This window comes from Buteo buteo, chromosome 8, assembly GCF_964188355.1.
Source record: "Buteo buteo chromosome 8, bButBut1.hap1.1, whole genome shotgun sequence".
NCBI lineage: Eukaryota > Metazoa > Chordata > Aves > Accipitriformes > Accipitridae > Buteo > Buteo buteo.
This window is the reverse complement of record NC_134178.1, coordinates 10,101,551-10,117,374: the sequence shown is the minus strand read 5'-3', so window position 1 is coordinate 10,117,374 and position 15,824 is coordinate 10,101,551. Positions and strand designations below refer to the sequence as shown.

Sequence of the window (15,824 nt, the reverse complement as noted above, 5' to 3'; positions counted from 1 at the left end):
TCTAACACAAGGGCTAGAAATATGCTCTGAAGGCAGGTTTCATTCCAGTTCACTTTAGCTACATAAGTACCTACTCAAGAGTGGCCATCTGGACCCTTGTGACCCACATCTCAGATATGGAGCTTACAGCAAGCCTTGGGAGGGGCTTGTTTCTCACCATTAGCTAGAGGGGGAATCCCACTGAGTCTCAAATTAGATACCAAGCTTCCAGACATCCATTTGTAAGTAAGACAAAACCCATGCTACAGGACTGGGAGGCATCTCATGTGAATCTAGTTATGTAACTATATGTTATACTACTCCCAGACTCCCATAACACTGTTGTCTAGTACTGTTATTCAATATTATCCAACAGTATTATACTTTTTTTTCTTATTTCAACTTGGTTTTTATTTCAGAACAAGTGTTTTCTGAGTTTCAGGCAAAAATTCTTTACAGGATATGTTTAAAGATAATCAGGTGCTGAATGTATCCCAAATTTTTTAACTGCTGTCAGTCCCATTTTCTGAACACTTTTCAAAAGAAAACAAGAACCATTTATCCCACTCCCAATAGTTTAAAATAGAATAACTATGCTTCAAACAGGTGCTTACTGGATTACTGAAAGCAAGCGTTAAATGAAACCCTCTTAATGACTGTCAGTAATTTCCAAAGCTCAATGATATCTTTAAGTATCTCAAAATGAAAGATGCAGTACTTACCGCCTTATAATGGATTATATGGCCCTCGACATTCACTTTATAGGTCTCAATACCGAGCTCCTTTGCCAGTCGGAGAATCCGGTTTTGGGTAGGTCCCACATATGATCCACCAACATCTACGTAATTAACTTGATTGTTCTGTTGAAAGAAAGAATACAGGAATCAGAAGCTGTGCAGAAAGCTCCTCAATACAAACATCTAGAAGTAGAAAGAATTATTCCATACTGACTAGCACTGCAACTATATGCACAGGAGAAAATGAGTACTGACTGACTTAAAAGTAGGCAGTATTGAGCTCTGTAATGACAGACACACAGAAATCACAGTGTCTTCACTCTGCCATGCACATGTGCGCAACTGGGTTTAACTCTTGTTTAAATTTCACTATAGTTTTCAGTATTGGCTTTTTAGTCTCACAAAAGACGTGAGACTATGAAGAAATATCCAACCAAATTATTACTTTGGTTAAGTCTAACCCCACTTTTTCAGAATTCATGTTAGTTTTCTTGTCATTGCAAAACATTTCTCAAGTTGAAACCATCTCCAGCACCAAGGCTTGTTTTCTCTCTGTAGATATCTGCTTAGACTTAATGCCGTGGATGCTGAGTACTGCACTGCAGTATTCAAGGAGAGTAATCTCCCTTCCAGCATGGCACACCTTGGCTCTAGCCCGGTGCACTCTGGCTAGCAGTCCCCAGCCATGCCTGCCACCGAAGGTGCTCCACACACCGCTCAGACCAGCATCACACTCACTTGGAAAGCAGAAAGAAAGCAAGGAGTTTCAGGGATGCATACTATTACAAGCCAGCTGATTTCCCAAGATAGTAACTCTTTTTAACACTGTTCGTAGTGAGCATTTTAAGCTAGGCATTCTCAGTGTCACAGAAGGATGGTGTTTACGCTTCATGTTTCACGGACAATGATTTCTAATGAAACACCACTGTTTATCTCTGGTTCCCCAGCAATGGCATCTGACATAATTTAAATCTCCCTTACTTCCCAGGTGGAAAGCAGAGGTAATGTCTGTATTACATTACCCTGTGCCACAGGTGACTCATCATTTCTTTCATTTTCTTTTTAATGGCAATCAAGATGTGGTCCATATTTAGAAGCAGGAGTGTTACTTCAGATAATTTTAAGCCATGTTAAAATGTATGTCTGAGCTGTAATGATGTTTGGCCCTGCTCAGGCTGCTTCATTAGGGCTCTTAGTTATCACGCCTGTTACAGTATGCAAAGTGAGATGGGAATGAGAAGAGCAATGCTTTGATACTCACAGTCTCAGGTGATAGTTTCCCTCTGTAATGTTAAAGGCAGAGCAGACCCTGCCATGGACAAAGGGTATGGACTATGTAGGTGGAATTCAATTACCTTAATACAGATGTTTTACACCATTTTAGACAGCCCAAGGTATCCAAGACTTCTGTGCAAGCCTGACAAATTTGACTCATGATCCATGGAAGACCTGCAGCTGGAGGCCATGCAAGGTATCCTAGGGCAGCTAAAATGGCACTACACACTTCTCATTAGGCACCCAAATCCTACCTGATGGCTCTCAGAGTTGCTTCCAGATCAATTTTAAAGCATCTCCTGTCAAGAGAAGCCCACTGACTATTGCAATGCAACCTGTCCAAATAGAGCTCTATTACTTGACAAAAGTGATGGCAACTTGAGACACCCGTCTTCTTTGGGAACTCTACTCCCCCTCTACTCTTTGGCTAACGATGTCAAACCCAACAGAATCACAGAATGGTTGAGGTCGGAAGGACCTCTGGAGGTCATCTAGTTCTGTCATCTAGTCACTCCTGTTCTAGTAAGGTCACCTAGAGCCAGTTGCCCAGGACTGCGTCCAGACAGCTTTTGAATATCTCAAGGAGGGAGACACCACAACCTCCCTGGGCAAGCTGTGTCAGTGCTCAGTCACCTTCACAGTGCAAAAGTGTTTCCTAATGTTCAGATGGTTCAAACCTCCTGTGTTTCAGTTTTTGCCCATTGCCTCTTGTCCTGCCACTGGGCACCACTGGGAAGAGCCTGCCTCCATCCTCTTTGCACCCTTCCTTCCCTCCCTTCAATACACTGATGAGATCTCCCCTCAGCCTTCTCTTCTCTGGGCTAAACAGTGCCATCTCTCCCAGCCTTTCCTCATAGGAGAGATGCTCTAGTCCCTTCATCATCTAGATCATTAATGAAGATGTTGAACAGGATCGGATGCAGTATTGACCCCTGGGGTACACCACAAGTTACTGGCCTTCAACTAGACTTCATAGCACTGATCCCCATCCTCGGGCCCAGGCTGTTCAGCCAGTTTTCAGTCCATCTCACCGTCTGCTCAACCAGCCCACACTTCATCAGCTTGTCTATGAGGGTCTTATGGGAGACAGTGTTGACTTACTGAAGTCTAGGTAGACAATATCCACTGTTCTTCCCTCATCCACCAAGTCAGTCATTTCATCATAGAAGGTTATTAGGTTGGTCAAGCATGACTTCCTCTTGGTGAATTCATGCTGACTGATTACTTTCTTGTCCTTCATGTGCCTGGAAATGGTGTCCAGGATTAGTAACTCTATCGCCTTCCCAGGGATTGAGTTGAGGCTGATTGGCCTGTAGCTCCCTGCATGCTCCTTCTTGCCCTTCTTGAAGATAGGAGTGACATTTGCCATGTCGTAGACGAGCACAAGTGAGAGTCCAGCATCTCATGAAGCACTTACCCTGATAGTGAATGTCCTTCCTCCAACTCTGTTCCGGGCCTCAAGAACCACCACACTGACCCCAGACTCAGACAGCAATTTGGCAGCTGACAAACCTGCCAGAAAAAGAGAAAGTGCTTTAAAGCAAGTGGCAATAATCAGCCACATTAATGGTCAAAAACTGAACCAAAGCTTCAAGGTCAGAGATTTCCATACTGTTTTCAAAAATTCCTGAGAGAAGTCAGAAGCTTTTCATGGCGTCTTACCACAGAAATCATATGGCTGCTGCTTAGTTGCATGTTATAATCACCTCCATAAGTAGCATTCACAGACTGATGTTTTCTCCTTCAGGTTAGCATTTTGGCATTTTAAAACCAGTAAAATCTCAATTATTAAGGGACATGCATCTTACTCTTCATTTGTGCAGTGCATAGAAAGGTAGAACCCAGGTTGCAGGGCTTGCAGAGCTGAAGTGATAGAAATAATAATATACTAAATAGGTATGTTCCAGCAAGGTAGGCTTCCAACTTCTTCTCTCACTCATCAACTCTCCACTCTATTGCTATCTGTTGTCCTCATTCACATGCAGAAGGAAAGTCTGCTTCACTCTCAAGATTCATTGTAAGCAATGGAGTTTGACCATGGCAATCAAACAGGCTGTATGTAGATACTTTATAAAAGGAATTATGGTCTCAGCAAAAATCATCTAATTATGGGACTTTGTGATGGAGGCACTAGAGACAACTGAAAATTCAATAGGACAGGAGTCCTCTTTGCTTTTGACAAATGTGAGCTGAAATTGTAAAAAGCAATTATGAGTTTGTGAAATCAGATTATCCTATTGCCCTGCAGGCCAATTTGGCACTGAAGCATTGTTTCTTTGGAGTTGTTTCCCCTCCTTAAGTATACGAAAGCCAGCCTTATTGATCAGAACTTCCAAGATGCCCTGCAGTAAGGAATAACAATATTATATTCATGTTTATTACACTACCTTGAAATGTGATTAAAAGCAACTGTTCGTGAGCCTACAAAGAACGCACATCTGAAAAGACCAGAGGAGAGGAATTGTTCTAGGCAGCGTTAAGTGTACTCATTTATTCTGAGGACAATGCAGAATAGCCCATAAACTTCTGTGCACATAATCTTTTAATGGGGAAGTGGAACACCATTCACTGGAAACCAGAACTGAGGAAGTTCAAATGTCTTATGATATATACAATTTCCATTCTCATCTAAAAATAACTTTACATCCTTGCACCATATTCTTTAGAGTGCTGCTGGAGCAGGAGTATACTTAATTCTTCCATCTATTTACTATTCTAATTTTTAAAAATGCAAGCCATTTGTCAGTGGAGTGAACATCTTATAAATTGATCTAATTTCTTTCAGTAGTTTTTGATCACTTTTTTCCTGCATGGAAGTCTATAGAGAACATTTTACAATTTTTTCTATAGTTAATTCTTTAGTCCTTTCAGTGATGGTGTTCTCTTTGTCGAGATAAACATAGAAGACACAAGTCTATAATGTTGGAAACACAAACTGCAGTATTTTCTTACAAATATTTATATTTTTTATGTGAGGAAAAACAATTTTTCAAAATATACAGTAGTTTTTGTCACAAAAAAGTGTGGATTTCCTACATATATAAAATAAAAGGTTGAATTTCTCTATTCTGTGTAAATACCACTGGACACTCAGGCATGAGTGGGTAATTCTTTTGTAAGAAAGTTTACTGTAGATATACAAGTCTTGAAAAAATGCACAGCGCATTCACGTGTCACCCTACGGAACATGAAGCAGCAAAAAGTCTGGCCTAGGTATGAAAAAAAAAAGTATGCAAATCCTCAGCACCTGAGATCATCATTTCATGCTGTATATGATAGCTGTGTTCACTCCACAGCTATTTAGGATGAACAATGGTTGCACTGGACTGGGTTGGAAGTTAAGCTTATTACTGGTTTATAGCTTAATTATATGATATATCCAAATAAAGAAGGACAGCTAAAGGATGAGGAACGTGGTAATGTGACTGAGGTTCTCCAACCTGTTTGCCTGTTAAACTGTACTTCTTGCATTCCAGCCTTACAGTTTTTTTGTTTCATTATTGTCAACCCAAGTGTCACCTTAGACACTGATCAAAAAACAAACAAACAAACAAACAAAAGGCTTCCAAGCTACACAGGCTGGGAAAGGGCAAGAGATACATTGGGACAGCGATGGCTTACTGGCAACTGGGAGAGAGGCCTGACTCAGAAATAAAAACAATGCAAAATATGTTGATTAGAGATTGTTACTACACACTTATTTGTTTAAAGCATGGAAACAATTTTCCTTCAAAATGGAGGACTACCAACAACACCCCCACATGGCGTATCTCTGTGCAGCCGTCTGTTGAACCCAACTCTTTAGCTCCATTCTGGTGTGACCAGACACAGGTATGCCTTACGCGGCCCACAGGCTGTGAAGCCTACGTGCTTTTGATACACTATTAACCTCTAAATAGATGGCGTATTTTCCCTTTATCTTCTCCGTAACTTGAATTTTCAAGACTTTTGTCGCTGTTGCAGTACCCTCGACAGACCTGGACACCAGAGAGTGACCATTTTGTTTCTGTTTGATCGACGGGCTGAGAACGAAAAGGAGGCATGAGACCTTCTCCTTTCCAGCTCCTTGCCCCACCTCTGCCTGCTCAGCTCCCCTCAGGCCCCACGGAGCCGGCCTCCCACCTCCTCGCCAGCATCTCCACTGCTTCCCCAGAGGACATCGCGCACCTTCCAGGCGCTGCCGAGGAGGACGGCAGGACCTTCCTAACACAAGGGCCTCCTGCAACGCCAGCGCCGCTCTGACGCCACGGGCCCTCCATCACGCGAGGGCTCGGACACCACCCACAGCGTCCTGGGTTGTGGCGGACACCCACAGCGTCCTGTGAGCACGCCGTACGGGGCCAAACCGAGCACTGGGCTGCGACCTCTCAGGCCTAGGCTAAGACTCAGGCAAGGTATTTTAAAACGCGCCTGCGTACGCCTGTACGAGCGCAGCACAGACATGGCCGCCACAGCCGAGGCCGCTGCTGCGCCCCGTTGCTGCCTCCACCTCCTCCGGGTGCAGCCTAGAGATAAAGCCCCAAATCACCCCAAATCACTGGCCACGCTCCTTCTGGATATCACTCTAATTCTATGAATTGGAAAGATACTACTTGCCTCAGAAAGATGAAAGGAGCCTGCCAAAAGCATGTCTCATTTGAGGTATCTGGCTGTAGAAAATTCACTTGTTATTAGATGAGAATAAACGAGGCAAGATGACTTATACATCCTCCACAAGGGTTTCTATGGCAATCTCGCAACAAGCTCCCCCCCCATCTGAAGACACCGTGCACGAAAGCTCTATTCCTATTGATTTTGCAGTGCTGTTAAGGACTCGGAATCGCTGCTGCCACAGATCATATTGCTGCTGCTTTCATTTCAGAAAACTGTCATAATCCTATCAAGCAAAACAGTTTCAAGTGCATCAAAACACTGGATATACAGTTAAAAAAAAAAAAAAAAAGAAAAGATGAATTTATGCCAATCTGCAGACTAAAAGACACACACCATGGCTGAAACATAGAGATGCTGAACAACAGTGAATTTTGTATGTAGCCTGATGGAAAATACAACAAAGTATGTTTCTACCTCATAGGAGAGAAAGGTTCAACTCTACAGGTAGCACACAAGATTGGGACTTAAGACACCCGAGCTTGATTCCCAGCCGAGCCCATAATGTAGGAAATATTTCCCTTTTTGTAGGAAAGTGTTTATAAGGGTAGCATTTATAAGAATCATTCCAAGTTGCCTCAATACTAGGATTGATACAGGGCATATGAGCAGATATGAGTTCTGTAGCGCAAATGGTGGGAGTTTTTAAAAAGTTACTTTATTGGAAATGTGATAGTAATTCTATAGTAATAGTACAGTAATTCTACTTTTCAAAATCTAGGCTCTGTGAATCCACAACATCAAACAGATTCGCTGATACACCGTGATCAGAAGCAAAAATCACCAGCATTCTTTCCCAGAGACAGCACTTCTTACGTGATGTATGCTGAACATCTCCAAAACATGCAAGAGCAGTGAAGGGGAGCGATGACAGTCTGATACAATTAAGCTTTTAACCTTTCAAACTGAGGCCACTATGTATGTGCAATACTGAGCACAGCAAAACAAAGGCAGAGAAAGTTACCTGATACTATTGAAAAGGTAACTGTTTGCTGCTTTTCTAGATCCATTGTTGGCCTACTTGCTAGTTTCTTTGATAAAGTGCATTTGTCATTTATGGATCCACTATCGGGCTGAAAGTTTACCAAAACCAACCTAATACAACATTCCTTCATAAAATCCTTGTTAATCTGCCCTACTGTACATGGAGTGGGATAAATACATTGTGTGAAAGACGACTAACCCATTACTGTAGTGTTCCAGCAGGCTTTAATTGAGTAACACATGGAAAAAATCTAACTGGAAAATCTCTACATTCTTCTGATCTTAAGCAGGGGAATAATTTTAAAACTTTTTCGCTCATTATTCTAATATACATCGGTAAAGTAAGACAATTGTCAATATATCCTCATTAAAGTTCCACTGTAATGGCATGTTAATGCTGTAATTATTTTTACTGTTTCACTGATGAAAAACATAACTTTTTCCAAACACAATTGAGTAATTAAATCTGGCAATGGCCACCTTAGAATCAGCTCTCATTATTTATCTAGTAGTCTCTTTGCCAAGTAAACATGAATCTGTCAATAAGAGATGCAAAACATTTCTGCCATGACCATAGGGTAAAATCTCTCTTCCTCACCTCCTTCTTCTCCTTCTCCCCGCTCCCCGATTTTCTTTTCATTGGAATTTTTGTGCACACCGTGGTATTTAAATAAGTTTTTAAATATAGTTAAAATGTACTCAGTTACATCAGACTGACCAGAGAAATCACTAATGGGCAACAATATATAGAAAGCTGAGAATGAAAGAACTGGGGTTTTTTTCACAGACTAAGGATTTGAAGATTTAAAATTGCCACAAAAAAAGAGAAAAAAAATTAATTAAATTACAGCCCCTTAAATTTGCACAAAACAGCAAGAATACGCAGTGCAGATCACAAGTCTATATTCATTTATTCTTCAGTGTTGCCTACTACCATAACATCACTTTCTATTTGTCAGAAACTGTATTTTATCTTTCCATATGCTTTTTCACAATCCTTGTTGTAGAATACTTGATATTGGGGATGAGGTTGCGTTTATTTATTTTGTCATTTTCAGGTAAATGTTTTTCATTTCTTTTTCATCAAGTCTTTTTTTCCCCTTTAGCAAAAATAATCCAGCTGATTCAGCAAAGATTTCAGCCAAAAGAGAATAAATATTTTCTATTACAGAGTACATTGTCCAACTGAGCCCAAGCCACTCTGACTGGTTTCAATGGCGCTACTGTCTAAATGCTTTCAACAGATGCAAGCCTTGTTCTGAAGGGTACAAAGACAGTTTCTCATGGACAGTGTTAACAGAAGCACAGTGGGCAGGAAGACTGAATTGTATCCCAACGATGAATCCACTCCTCTGTACACACCCACCAGGATTTTCAAGTCCAAAGCCCATTGCAGTAAACACCCCCCCACCCCCCGCCAAAAAAAAAAAAAGGCAGAAAAAGTTAACTGGTATAAGCACAGGGTTAGAAATGCAGCATCCTCCTTCCCCTTATATATTAAAATGAGTAGCATCAGTTATGATGACAATGGTTTGATACCATCTAGTTAATGGAAACACCTAAGGTAATTATGCACATTTTGTAACTATTGATAATTGTTTTGGTCAGTATGCAGAATAAATTCCTGTTAGCTAAACGGTGATCTTCAACTAAGTAATTATGTGAAAAAGTGTTGCTGCTAAACTATGATCAATGTCATTGCCACAAATATCAAGAACTTCAGCATTGGTATTCCCAGGAGAGACAAAATGCCTGTCCCATGCCCATTTTTGTTATGCTAGGATATTTAGAGATCTGTCCTAACTACTTGGCTATTTCTTTTGCTTGCTGGAGTAAAATGACACTCTTACCTAGCTAACAAGAATACTCTTTCCTACCTTTCAACACCTTTCACCTAAGCCTGAGGCATGGTGCAAAATCAAGGACAAACCACAGGTTTACAGCGGTCTCTTGGGAGCTCTGAATTTGCTGACCTGTGAATCACGCTGGTGTACAGCTGGTTTTTGCCAGAAACAAACCTGACACGTTCTTCATTCAGGAGCAGAACCAGCTGTTGACTACTCAGGTTGCCCCTGGGTTAGACAATGTTTATAAATGATGCCTTTACCGTAGAAAACCACATGAAGAATATGATGAAAGATGAAAATAATAGTATTTTTACATCTGGTTATGTAATGAACACATGACAACCATGTTTTGGCCAAAACTAAATATCTAGCACTGAGCATAACACAAAGGAGTGTCTTAACCAAAACCCATGCCCCACATCATAAGGTTTTGCATCTTTAGTAGCAAAACATTAGAACACATTATGAAGAAGGAGGCAAATGGAAACTAGCATTTCTGCTTATTTGCAAGTATTGTATAAAACATCCACTACACTTTATACGGGGATCTGATAGTTTTCTTCCTGCTGTAAATTTTTCTCATAATGACAGGCAGCTTGCTAGCAGTACCTGGGGAACCGAGAGCTCTGTGGAACATTGCTGTTTATTTCTGCATCCCCCAAAATGGCCTCTAGGAATTTCTGGTACCGAGGGACAATATTATCACTGATTATCAGCTTTCCTGTTGGATCCAGAAAGAAACTGGGAAGTAACTGGGTAGCCGGAGCCCAGCACAGGGCAGATGTAAAGAGATAAATGCAGGATATGTTTTAGGAACCAGCTATTGCATTCCTACAGATCAAATTCTGGGTAAATTTAGAAGTAACACTAGAAAAAAAAAAAATCTACTGAAAACTACTCCAGATTTACACAGGTGGGACTGATTATATCTTCTACCAGTAACTGTGTATTTGACAGTTTATCTGACACTACCACCCACCAGCAGCTTGGCATGCTGTCAAAACAAACAGAGCAGTATACAACATAAGTTGTGCTGCCATCATAGCAAGCAAGGAAAATCTGCATTTCCTCATTATTCAGTCTTTCACTCGGAGACCACAGCCAACGCGTAGGTAGCTCAAGCGGTAAGGTTGTCGATCACACACCATGGAGCAGGAGATGCCAACACATAGTGCTCTTCCACAGAGAGAGGGAAAAAAAAGCCTTAATAGTGTATCATATGTTTTATTTCAATATAAAGACTAATTACTATTATTTTTACATCCCAGCTTCTCCTACAATTTGTAGCCGTTGGATTCCTCCGTAAGTGCAATAGAAAACAGCGCTGTTTTCTTCATGCGGCTGGCAAATCTAAGCATCCGTTTTGTTGACCCATGAGATCTCCTTGTTTCTAGCTAAGAACAAACATATTTTCATGTGGAAATAAGAACTATCCATGTCAAAGAATGATAATCTTCAGTGTAAGTTTCAATTACAGCTGTGTTTCCCTTGTGCTTTGTGCTTGTAACACGATGTGCTGAAATTTCTTCCAAAAAATATTTGCATACAAGTTTTCTTGGACTTGCCTGCTTCTGGACATACTTCTCCATATCTGATGCATCTCTGGTTTCCATTATGTAAACAAACATTCTTAATTCTCCATGCCTTCTTTTGATAAACTTGGCTTCCAGTGTCCAAAATTCACGTGTAAGGTCAGGCTGGCACACGAATATACGCCAAACTTCCCACTGAAAAAAGTTAGGGTAATTTGCTTACTCTTTTTTTGCCAAATTTTGAACTATTTAAGCTTGAATTTTCAGGGTGTGTTTTTCAGGCTGATTCTTTTTTGCTGGAAAATCTTGGTCAAAATTGGCTGGCTATTTCTAAATCTCCAGGAAACAAACATTATCTGATTTTGAAAACACATGGCTTCTTTTTATTCCTATTTTGGTAGTTCTAGCAGCAACTTGAAATTTGGCAAGGAGGTAGCCTTTGAGTCAACAGCGCATTTTGTTATCCATGTAAAAATATGCCCCAATAAGGTCAGTTGGAAAATTTTGAGGAATTACAGGTCACACGTAGGCAGCAGCCAATTCTATCTGACAAGCTGAAATATCTGCAGTTTCTGTCAAAAATCTCCAAGAACTGAATGCTGTCCAGTCATTAACGCTCAGTCCCCAAAGAGTGACTGAGCATCCCAGACTCCCCGACAACCTATCTCATACCTCAGAGCACCCGTGCACGCTGCATCCTAGGGCTATGGCACCAAAATCTGAATTACCCTGCAATTGCAGCCTTAGCTTGCAGAGCAGGTAATGGAGCTGGGATGGGGACAATGTGTCAAGAGAGGTATGGCAGTGACTTGCTGCATAAAAGGGACAACTTCCAGAAGCCGTCAATACAGCTGTTGGTCCACACAGATGATGACAATCTCCTAGTCCTCAACTAGTGGTAGCCCCTTAACCCAAGCAGCAGAGGACTGTCTGATGGGATGTCAGGGTTATGACCCTGCCGATTAATCAGACATGCATCCATGGCACGTCGTGTGCTGTCAGCTTGCTGTGTTTAAACAAATGAGGGAATTGCATAGCCTAAACCAAAATGCACAAGCAAAAGGTCAAAATCAATTCAAACCAGAACACCTTCTTCAGTTCAGTAGAAAACCCTATAAATAGAAAATGGAAGCAATATTCAAGGCATATAAATAAGAACTCCCTGAAGGTATAGGGAAAGTCTTTAACTTCAGGCATCAGTTTATTTAATATGCTTGAGTATAAAATCTTATAATTAATATTAACTGTATTACAGGGGACATTATCCATTAAGAATGATACAAACATGTGCCTGGGGCCTTTCCTGGCCATGATCCACATTTTTAACATGCATGACGCCCATGTGAAAAAAGCTCTGCAGCTCCCTCTCTCTAGGGGTCCAAATGTACTTGCTGATGCAGTCTGGACAGTTTGAACATGATTCCACAGGGTACAGCAGGAAAATCTCAGCGGTAGAGGCCACCAGAGCTGACTTCTTCTTCCAAGAGCTTCCCCACTGTGAAGCACTCTTTGCAGAAGCTCCCTCCATCCCTAGATTGCAGCTTCCTACAGGCAGAGTCGGTTCTGTGTCCCTGTGAATGACCACGTACAGATGCGTCCATGCAGATAGATCAGGAGCACGGATGAGAGAAGTGTGTTAGGTTGTACAGAAACTGGCTCTCAAATCCATGCTTCACTTTGAGGAACAGATAAATCCAGAGGTGCCAGTCAGGATTTGAGCTTCATTTCGCAAATACTGCACAAATATTTTAAAAAGCCACAGTCTCACTGCTGGGAAGCTCCCACTTAATATAACAAGCAGCTTGTGTATATATCTGATACACATTTCATGTATTTCTAGTAAAGAACTAGTTTATCCCAAAGTTTCCCATCCTTTCTTGCAAGCATCAGCTAATGAGTATTTAAAATACAGTAGAAGGAGAGAAGACAGTAATCTTACCAGATGAGGCAACTGCACCTATATCTTCAGACAAATAAGCAGCGGCAAGTCAAGACTGGAGTCAGAGAGATGTTGAGGGGAAACCCTGTCCATCCTAGAGCATGTTTTACTATTTATCTCACCAGAACCAAAATTCAGATACAGATGACCTTTTTTAAGACCAGAAAGCAGCACTGCCTAACCTCTTACAGAACTGAGGTGTAGGTATATTGCTACAGGATTGGCAGCAACAGAGAAGCTGTGTGAAAAGCAAAACAAACCAGGAGCTGATAGGCATTATTGTGCCCAGCTATGAATGGTATTGTATATTAAAAATGGATTAATTATGAAATAAAGTATTTATTGTCCATTTTTCTAAGGTTGCTTTCTCAAAACAATGCCTGTTCTAATATATAACAGGCAAACACCGATTTCTATGCCACTGGCATGACATAAGGGTTACAGCTGGCAAAAAAAAACGTTCCTGTACCCCAAGAGTGCTGTGGCATTTATTTGTCTTCCTAATGCCACTGACAAATTTTCAGGGACTGTAACGCCTTGAAATTTCCTGCTTGGCTCCATTTCAGACTCCACACCAGGCTTTAATCCAAGGCGTAAGTGTTCTGAAGTAACTTACTGATTCTTGCACTAGTGAGACAAGATACCACTTAGAAGTGCTCGATGCATTTTCCAAAATCTGCTACAGGTTGGAAAGCCGGAGAAGCAAGGTACCCTCAAGGGAAGAAATGCTTCTCAGAGCCCTAAAAACCATATTAAGATCACATCGCCATCAGCTGCACACAGTAGGGGCAGTAATTCCCTAAGGGCGCTCTGTGCATTACAGCAACCTTAAGGACGAAGACCAAATGACTCGTGCTAGCAGGAAAATACCCAGGCATCTGGTAAAACTAAAAAGCAAGCACAACTAGGTCCAAACTCTTTCTGTTCAGTGATACTACAGATCATCTATATAACTACATTGCCACAAATAATTGTTTAAACAATTACTGTTGTTTTAGCAAATGAAATAAGGTAATTAAGAAAACAATTTGCTGTTTTGTGCATTAATTCACTGCAGATTAAAGAAATGAAAGCCTCTGACTCCTCCTCAATTCTAATGAAAATTAATTTTACCTATAGCAATAATGGCTGTAGTATCACTGAAGTCACTCAGTCACATAACTCACCTTTTCTGAATCACTAGTGAAGTAAAGACTCCCTGAAAACTGAAACAGGGCCAAAGCTGCTAAAACAGTATTTATCTGATGGACACAAGAAACACAGATTTTCTCCAACGTGGCAACATTCTCATCTTAGGTACCATCAAGTGCCCTAAGAGCAATTACTTCTGTTTTTTTAAGCGTGAGGATCAGGGGCCACAATGCACTTGCTAGTTTTAAAGTAGATCTGAAGAATATTTTGGGAAGTATTTCCTAGTAAAGTGTGAAGTCCATCGCACGAGTGGAATTTGGCTGTCTGTAGTACGGCACTTCTCCTAGTAACAAAACCCAACCTGTTTTTACAGATATTCCCACCTGTTTTTCTGCAGTATTTATCAAAAGAACACAATTGCCAGCACTGCAAGAGCACCCTAAAAACCCGCAACTTCAAAACCCCGTCTTTCCCAGGATGTGAAAATCCCAGCCTCTCCCCCCCTGCATTCTCCTGCACCTGTGCACGCGATAAAAGTCAGTTTTCCTACAGACTCTCTTCTGACGAGCACGAAGTACAAACCAAGCCAAGAAGCAGCAAATACATCCTAAAACATCGACCCGGATCATTTTTCCCCTTTCCCTCCCCCCCAGGTGTATTGAAGCCCCTGCAGACCTGACACTCCCGTTAACCACCGCCCAAGCCTTAAGCCCAGCCGCGGGGCCGAGCCACCCCCGGCCCCGCCGCTCCCAGGCCCCACGCTGCCCAGCCGGCAGCACCCCGGCCCCGAGCACCGGTGCCCCCCCGCCGTCCCCGGCTCCGTCGGGGACCGTTCCCGGGCTGATACCCCGGCAAAGGCCGGCGGACGTTCTCTGGCCGCGCCGCCCCGCCGGACCCACCTGAGATGCCGCCCCCGACCACGACCACGTCGTATTTCTCGGCCATGGCGCTGCCGCCCGTCCCGGCCGTTCTCTCCATCCCGCCCTCCCGCGGCGGCGGCAACGGCGGCGGCGGCGGCGGCTGCGACCCGGCTCTGGCGCCGTCCCGCCCGCCCCGGACCCGCCCCTGGGCGGTCCCCGCGCCGCCTCCACCAATGGACGCTGCCCAGGGGCGGGGTCTCGCCTAGCCACGCCTCCCCGGTTCTCGCCCTCCGGCCCGGCCCGACGGGGCGGTGCGAGGCCCCGGCGGAGCGGGAGGACGGCGGGGGTCGCTCGGGGAAAAGCGGCGCCCGAGGGGTGGCTCCCGGTGCACGTTTTGCCTGCGTCCGGCTCGGTTTCGCACCAGCCCGTCCCGGGTGCAGCAGAAGGGCTGGTGGCAGAGAGGCGACAGCGTGGCTGTTGCAGTTCTAGCGAGCGGTGCTCGCGAACCGCTTTTTATTCCCTAAAATTGAGGAAGAATGCGAGCAGGGAGCGTGGGAGAGGAGGAGATCCATGGAGCTAGAGTGTCACGGGTTAGAGCAGTGTACAAGCCTCACCTTGTACTAGGATCAAATCACACGCGGTCCGTGAGCCAGGGAATGAAGGGTTAATCTTTCCAGGAAAGTAGCTTCCCAAAGACAATGCCTGAAATAATAACTGGTTGCCGAAATACCAGTTTTGTTTGTACTTGGCTACTATTACTGCTCTGATGCTCTCATGGTTGTGATTTTTTTCGTGCATTTTACAGCTCGTACAATTTTTATTGCCAAAGTGTAAATGTCATCTCTGTGAAGGTAAGTTGAAAAAATAGAGAGCCTGTCCATCCCTTCCCA

The 15,824-nt window shown here is 42.9% G+C and overlaps 1 protein-coding gene across 1 annotated transcript in view; it reads right to left on the bottom strand.

Moving 5' to 3' along the window:
- The window catches only part of LOC142033581 (amine oxidase [flavin-containing] A-like), a 39,845-nt gene extending 24,732 nt beyond the window's left edge, over positions 1–15,113 (bottom strand). The window contains exons 1-3 of the mRNA XM_075033583.1: positions 14,974–15,113; positions 3,409–3,503; positions 702–839 (exon numbers count right to left, since the gene is read on the bottom strand). Coding sequence (XP_074889684.1) covers positions 702–839; positions 3,409–3,503; positions 14,974–15,052 — 312 coding nt within the window. The 5' untranslated portion in view covers positions 15,053–15,113. The remainder of the gene's footprint in view (positions 1–701; positions 840–3,408; positions 3,504–14,973) is intronic.
- Positions 15,114–15,824: the final 711 nt, after the last annotated feature.